At 39.1% G+C, this 7658-nt stretch overlaps 1 protein-coding gene across 1 annotated transcript; it reads right to left on the bottom strand.

Annotated features, from left to right (window-relative positions):
- Positions 1–5386: 5386 nt before the first annotated feature.
- LOC108358717 (piggyBac transposable element-derived protein 3-like) lies at positions 5387–6441 on the bottom strand. The gene is made up of 2 exons (XM_017610182.1): positions 6241–6441; positions 5387–5854 (listed from the first exon to the last, which is right to left on the bottom strand). Exons 1-2 carry the CDS (start codon positions 6439–6441, stop codon positions 5387–5389), a joined length of 669 nt encoding a protein of 222 aa, XP_017465671.1.
- Positions 6442–7658: the final 1217 nt, after the last annotated feature.

Below are 7658 nucleotides of genomic sequence, written 5' to 3'. Positions count from 1 at the left end.
ATAAAAAAAAAAAAAAAAAAATATTCCGACGAACTGATAACCTCCTCCTTTTTTGGTAGTCGGTTAAAAATTGAAAGTATGGCAGGCGCCCCACACTGTGATAAATTAACGAATAGACTACCCAGCGATAATTTTCTTTGATATGTGGTTAGTTATTTTTGCTGAGCGCTGTGTTGCCTGCTCAACGCAATTGTTTCTAGTAGTGTTGTCATCGCTACACGCAACCACAGTACAATTTATCAAATTAATCCAACCTTTTTAATATGACTTTATACACGGCAAACTTACCAAAAGTTACCAAAATTGAAAAAAGTTGCCAAGTTACCAAGCACTCCAAAAGTCACCTATTTTGGTCACAAGTGACCAAATGTGGCAACCGTGCACGAAACATCAAGCACAGAGCCTATTAAAGATACAACACAGCCGCTTAACAGTCAGTCAGCACGGAGCTGTGGTGGCGATCGAACAGTTACAGTTGAAGTGAGGGATTGCCCTGCAGTGAAAACCCAAACCAGTTAGAAAGAATACTAGTTCATAAACTAGTATGTGCCTACCAGTTCGACATTTTCGAAGAACTTAAGCGTTCAGCGATATCTGCCTTTGAATTGCCAAAGCCTAAAATAAAACGCAATTAATTGCTTTTCTTACAAATGTCGGCTGTGGCGTCACGTGAAGACTTCTGGTTCTGGGATCGCAGGTTCCAGGCCGCTTGGAGGTGGTTAAGATTTTTAAAGTTAGATCAATGTAAGTAGGAATAATTATTTCAATTTATATATAAATAACAAACTTAAAAATCTAGTTGCATTAAAAAAAAAAAAAGAAACAAATATATGGGAAGAAATACTTGTGCCATAAAAAATAGAGTAAAACAAAATATTTTTTTTTCTAATTAAATTTAAGAAAAACAAAAGAACCCCAAATAAAAAATATAAATAAAGGAAATATTATAAAAAAAATAAAAAATAAAAAAAAATTCCCTGCGCCCGGGCTTGAACCTGGTACCTCAGGCATACCACGCGAGTGCTTTGCTCTGTAGGTCATTGCGACTGTTGGAGCGCCGCGAGCAAAAAGGCATACTAATGCTTTTCATAGGGAATGAATTGGCAGACTATCTCATCAACTGGTATGATGCTACTAGTATATCTACTAGTAGATGCTGATGCATAGCCTGACAATTGACATCTCGTAGGACATCGCAATGTTAAAAATACCAGTCGCTAACATTGAAAAAGGATAGAATTTGAACTAGTTGGACTGAAACGCAAACTGGTAGAATTCTAGTTCACAACTAGTAGCTTTCCCTGGAGGGTGCTTGTGAGTGGCCCAAAAACCACAAGACATCACCACTCAGGGGTAAAGAACCATATTTCTTAGTGAGAGCTACAGCTAAATGGAGGGATTGCTTGTGAGTGGCCCAAACACCACGCTATTCTCCGGTGTCATCAGAGCGATATTCACGAACGCGATTCGAGCGCTACTCTCCGGCGTCATCAGAGCGCTACTCATCGGCGCGACTCGAGTGTTACTCAACGACGTTAGCTGAGCACCTCTCATCGGCGCGACCAAGAGCGCCACTGGCCATCGACGTCAGGGCGCTACTGTCCGAGATTGCAAGAACGCCACATACCGGCGTCACCAGAACGCTACTCACCGAAGTTGTTAGAGCGCCACTCACTGGAACGGCCAGAGCGCAACTTACCTACATTGCAAGAGCGCTACATATCGACGCGGTCAGAGCACCACTTATAGACGTTAGCAGCGCGCCACTCAGCGGCCCGTTACCCAGCCACTGCATGACGCTACCCAATATTTCCAATTGTTATTTTATTATATGTTTGATAGTAAGAGAATAATCTAATAAAGTACGACTTACCGGAGCCCCGAAATTACAAATTTATTGTAACGAGCCCTGGACACGGCGAGTATACCCCAGCATTGTAGAAGACGCATCGGGGCAACCTAAACGCTTCGTTACAATTGGCGCCCAAGCAGGGACACTTGGCAAATCGTACACGTGTAAAGGAAATTTTTTTTGGAACAAACAAGGCGAATAAAATGGCGGAGCCAGTCAACACAACGTGGCTGGATGATATACCCAAGGAGCAACTAGTGTCCACTGCACAGGAATTGGGGATCGAATGCGCGGGTACCACCCGAAAAATACGCAAGCGTATAACGGCTCTGGCGGCCAAGGCGCACACCGACCCCGAGATTCATGCCAAATTGCAGGCGATGGAAATCACCAACAGAGACAGTGAGTCTGCCTCGGAAAACGAGGATGAAGAGAAGACACCAGTACCACCGGATGAACGTGGGGGAAGTACGACTACCTTCATGGAAAACTCGACGCAGAGCCAGTTGGCGGTACCGCTACAGCAGCTCCAGCCACACTCATATTTCAAAATGGTTCTCTTTTCATAAAGCAATCGCATTTCTGGATAGTATATTTCAGGACGAATGGATAAGGATTAAGCCAACAGCTTCTGTAAGCAAATCCAATTTTCGGCAGCAAATGTCAGTTACGCGATTTTGCAGAATGACGATACGCGGTTTTGTACTTTTTACGACGATATGCATGTATGTATATGTGTATAGCCAGCAAAAACTTCGGAAAGAGATGCGAAAATTGAAATAAAGGTGAATAGTCAGCCACGAGGGGTTGTGAAACGAATAATTTTCCGGTTGGTTTTCTGAAATTTTTCATTCTGAACTTCACATTTGCTTTTTCATAGTTAAATATACTCAGAAATTAATTATACTTTTATAAATACTTTTTAATATGTTCTCCTGCCGGCATAAGAACCTGGGACCTCATGAAAGCTTACAAATAGTCGCACGCTTCTCTGCACACTCAGCTACTGTCGAATACGTATATGTACATGTTTTCAAATGTTCAGTTTAAGCAAATATTTTAAAATTATTGTTTTCAAATAACGTGATATTTTTCGGTAGTTTTCGGATACGAATATTTTATTAAATCTTAAAATTTTACCAAAAAAAAAAATACCAAGATTCACAAGGACGCCTTCTTGTGGCAAATGAAAAACAACCCTGGCGGCCAAATCGTGTGAACGCAATGCTGCTACATAAGCCAAATAAAAATTACGCAAATGACCAAATATCTGATTTGCCACTTGATGACAAATGCCAGTGACAAATATACAAATATTGTTGAGCGGTATTGCCATTTCGTGCTTGTGAATTTTCCAAATTTGGTAAAATTTTATCACTACATATTATAAAACAAAGTCACTTTTTCTGTCCCTATGTCCCCTTAAATGCTTAAATCTTGAAAACTAAGCAACGGATTTTGATGCGGTTTTTTTTAATAGATATATTGGTTGTAGAGGAAGGTTTATGTCATTATAATGTGAAGAAATATATAAAGGGGGCGTGGCAATCGGACAAAATGTGGTAAAAACCCATAAATTTTTTGTTTACACAGCCATAAATCATAAAAGAATCCACCGATTAAAATGAAACTTACTTGAAGTTAAACTTTGAAATATTTACTTTCGTTCTGCATCAAAAAAAATAGTTGATTCATATCTTATTTAACCAAAATTGTTTAAACAAAAGCAGCACTTTTTCCAAAAAAAGCTGTTTGTGTGTTTGTTCGCTGTCAACCGAATGAAACATTAGAAGTTATGCGGGAATCTCACCCCACCTCATTCATGTTGAATTAGATCGTATGGTGAAAGAACTCGGTACGTAAGTATGTAATACATATGTACGAATCTCTGGCATAATTAAATTTCGGACGTATGTATGTATGTATGTATGTATTTTCAATTCATGTCTTTATTGCCGTACTGAATTCCATTGCATTGAGGGTTTTTATACAGAAAACCCAAATTTGAAAAATTTTTAGTTGTGAGTGTTTTTTCAGCGAAATAAACCGCTCTGTTCACGTTCTATATTAATAAATCGCACATAATTAAAATACAGTTTTTGAATAGTTTTTATTGATTCGGAGCGCGCGTTAGATATTCCAAAGATAGCAGGAAATCTTCATGGTATAAAGAAAGGGGAATTGTTTTACTCCAAATGTAACGCGTGCGGGCCACGGGCAGTAATGAATAAATCAAAACTACGGGATCGATTTTAATCATTTTTTCAGTGAGTGACATAGGCCTTATATTTTATTTCCGTGCTCAAAAAAGTGGCAGATCTACAACTATGTGGTAGAAGTCCGATCACTGAAAGGAATCTTACAGAGTATATGCAAAATTTTAATTTTTAACATTTTTTCATTTTAAATTACGACGTGTCCTACTATTTTGTTTACTAGTATACATACAAAGGGTGCCCATTCTCAAGACAAATTAACCATTTATAAATGGTTGTAAACAACGAAATGTTTTCTCTTAACCCTTTCACTACCGCCAGCTAGTGCGTAATACAAATTTATTTCTAAGCAGTAGTAATTATTATAATGAGCTCTGGTAAGGCTTTTGTAAAAACAAAAATCGCCTACCTATATGGGCGTGGCTTAAATAAGATGTCCACCTGACTGGACATGAGTAGTGAAGGTAGTCAAGTTTAAATGCACCGAGTTTAACAAAATTTTTAAAAGAGATGAGAAATAATAGAAGTTTTTAATTAAATTCAGTGTTTATTAGAGAGTAAATTACCATAAATAACAGTTTATAAGTTCAATATTTTATTTGTAGTTAATTGTTTTGTATGATATTCATAAAAACAGTCAGAATTTCTCCGAATGCAGAGATGGGCGTTGCATTTTGCGCAGCAAATGTAAGTTTTTTGCTTGCATCCCTCCTTCTTGCAGCGAACTGCATTATTTTGTAAATAATCAAACTTCGGTAAGTGACCGACTTGATCATAACGCGTGTCAGTTGGTGGTTGGTTGAAGTACTTCAATCTTTTAGGAGCTTGCTGCTCATCTTCGCTAAAGGTGTTTGAGGAACGACCCCGTCGGTTTTCATTTTGAAATGTTGAAGAAATTGTTTCAAGAGTATTAGCCAATCCTTTTCTAAAGACAAGTAAGTCCATTTGGTCTTTCTTAGGTATATCATTTCTATCTGCATCCGCTTTATACTCGAACCAACTCGCCACTATTGCCATGTCAAAGAAATGCTTAATAACTCGTAGGGTCCTTTTTAGATTTTATGAAAATACGGTAATACTGCACCATATGATCAAGAAGATCTACGCCACCCATTCCATTATTATACAGCTGCACAACTTCAGGTCTATCAATCTCAAAATACCGCTTTTCTTTTTTCTCGTATCGTTCTACTTTGTCTTTGATGCCAATTCCCACAAAGTTGGATGCTAAGTAAACTCCTTTGTTGTCGAACCATTTTGTGACAATAACTTTTCCATCTCGGCTCACCACTTGTTCAGCACAGCCGCGACCTTTCTTTCATATTACAGCATCTGTGGAGAGAGGTGGGTTCCGAAAGCGATTTATACGAATTGTGCCAGCTGCTAGAATTTTCCTTTTCTCCAAAATTTCAAGTAGAGAATACGTGGTGAAGAAATTATCTATGTAAACTTGGTGACCAGTTGAATCTTGGGGCACTCTTTTTAGCAGCTGTAATGGGATGGAAGCACCAAAACCATGTTTGTTGATAAGGCTTGGTTCAATTTCAGTGGATGAGCCCTGATAAGCAATGAAATCATACAGCATTCCACTTTTTCCACAAAGCACATAGAGTTTTATTCCCCATGGACAAGGTTTACCACGTATATACTGCTTCATTCCCATGCGCCCTGTAAATGGTATAATCTGTTTGTCAACGCAAAGGGTTTCCTCCAACTGGTGCTCCAATAATCGCTTTCGAATCGCATCCATAATTGTCATTGTTTTTTGGGGGCAGATAAGTATCCACTAAATGCAAATGTGTTCGTAGCGCATAAAAACGATTTACCTTTCTCCCAGAACATTGCTACCCGTGGAAACTTCAATATACCCATCATAAAATGTAAAGCGAAGAATTGCCGAATTTCTCTTGGACTAGTGGGCCGAAAATTTGATTCTTTCTGCACACTATACATATTAGTGAAATTGGAAACATCTTCAAAAAATTGGGGCGGTAAATATTTTTGAAAATATTCGTATTCACTTTTGACTGCTGTAGGCAACTGTACAGGCGGAACAAACAAAAAATCAGCAATTCGTTCATTACTGCGGGAATGGCGCCACTGAACATCGATTTTCTCAGTAATATTTGCCAAATCATAGTTTCCTTCTGCTGCTTCTATTAGCGTACTTACTCTCTCACCTGCTATTGAACGCAATACTCTGACGGAGAAATATGAATTTTGTGCAACATTTTCTTCGCTCTTTGTTGATGACGGTGTTGAAAAAGTCGTAACGTGTGCACGAACAGCTGGTGGAAGTTCATTTATTGGACTCAAATCACGTTCCTCCACATTTTCCTCAGTGCTGGTGTCGTAATTTTGAGCCTCCCTCATCTTCAATTCGCTTCTTACTAGTAAATCCCACTGAATCGATTTCATCACCTCCCGATTCATCGTCGAGATCTGAAAACTCTTTCAGAAGGTCTAACATTTGGGTTTCAGTCAACGCTTTGCGTCTATGCATGATTCCCGATGCGTGGAAAGCAATGTTATTTACTCATAATTTACAACTCTTTACTAGTCATGTCCACTACAAAGGACATCTGGTTTTTACCTGAAATTCGATCTACTTCTGCTTACACTCGTTCAATGAGCAAAAATTAAGCGAAAAAGCACCGTTTACACAAATATTTACAAACACTTATTTAGGATTTAAAATTTTCGAATAAACAAGCCAAATAATCACTCTCATTGCGAGAGTCGTGTCGAATGCAAGTCGTTTTTCGAGAGTCAAATCGCTGATCCGGTGTCAACCGTACTTTTGCATTTATGATTTCGCGAGATTTGAAGTGAAATGAACAAAAATAATATATACGCACAGGTACTCAGAATTTTGAATACACCCTCAAAAACTGGGCTGAAGGTAAAAAACGCGTTTTTCATAGGTTGAAGCATATACTTGCTCGTAACTGTATTTCTGTTTGCCCGATGAAAAATACTTACATATCCAATTTAAGAGAAATCATTTCGTTGTTTACAACCATATATAAATGGTTAATTTGTCTTGAGAAATGGTGGAGCAATATTACAGACTATTTATTCGAAAAGTTTTAATTTTTTTATTTTAAATGACGTCTTGTCCGGCTATTTTGTTCCCTAATATATAAATATATATGTATATGCAGACCCCATCAAACCATCAATAAAATTTATCCCGTAATGTGATATCGGAGTGCAATGGGGTATAGTCGTTGCGCATGGCTATACTCAATCGCGACTCTTGCGTCCTCGTTCGCGCACTCTGGGCAACGTGAGCAACCCATGTGCGAGATGCGGTAACCAATCCGAGTGGAGCCTTGGGTCACGGCAGAAAGAGAGGGAGCTTCGGTGGGGCCACTCCGACTTATTCGGTTTAAGGGATCGCTGAAGTCTGCAGCGTCTGTTCACCAGTAGGTGCGGCTGCAAGCGGGTGTCTGCTTGGAGCAAGCGGCTCGCTATATAAACGTGTATTTGGTTGCGAAACCACCCCCGTCCCAGCAATGGGTTGTGCGCTGGGCTTGGGACCCGCCACGTAAAAACCACTTCCAGTGAAGAAGCAAGGCAAAGCCTCG

This window comes from Rhagoletis zephyria, unplaced genomic scaffold, assembly GCF_001687245.7.
Source record: "Rhagoletis zephyria isolate East Lansing unplaced genomic scaffold, Rhagoletis_zephyria_1.1 Rzeph_scaffold_00288, whole genome shotgun sequence".
NCBI classification, from domain to species: domain Eukaryota; kingdom Metazoa; phylum Arthropoda; class Insecta; order Diptera; family Tephritidae; genus Rhagoletis; species Rhagoletis zephyria.
Note: the sequence above shows the minus strand (reverse complement) of the source record. Positions and strands in the feature narration are given on the sequence as shown.

Bases quoted from the DNA above. Each gene is read 5' to 3' on its own strand.
- LOC108358717 (XM_017610182.1), bottom strand. From the start codon at position 6,441: ATGAGGGAGGCTCAAAATTACGACACCAGCACTGAGGAAAATGTGGAG. The intron at 5,855-6,240 runs GTAAGTACGCTA...ATTTGCATTTAG, and splicing joins GTTCAATAGCAGGTGAGAGA to TGGATACTTATCTGCCCCCA.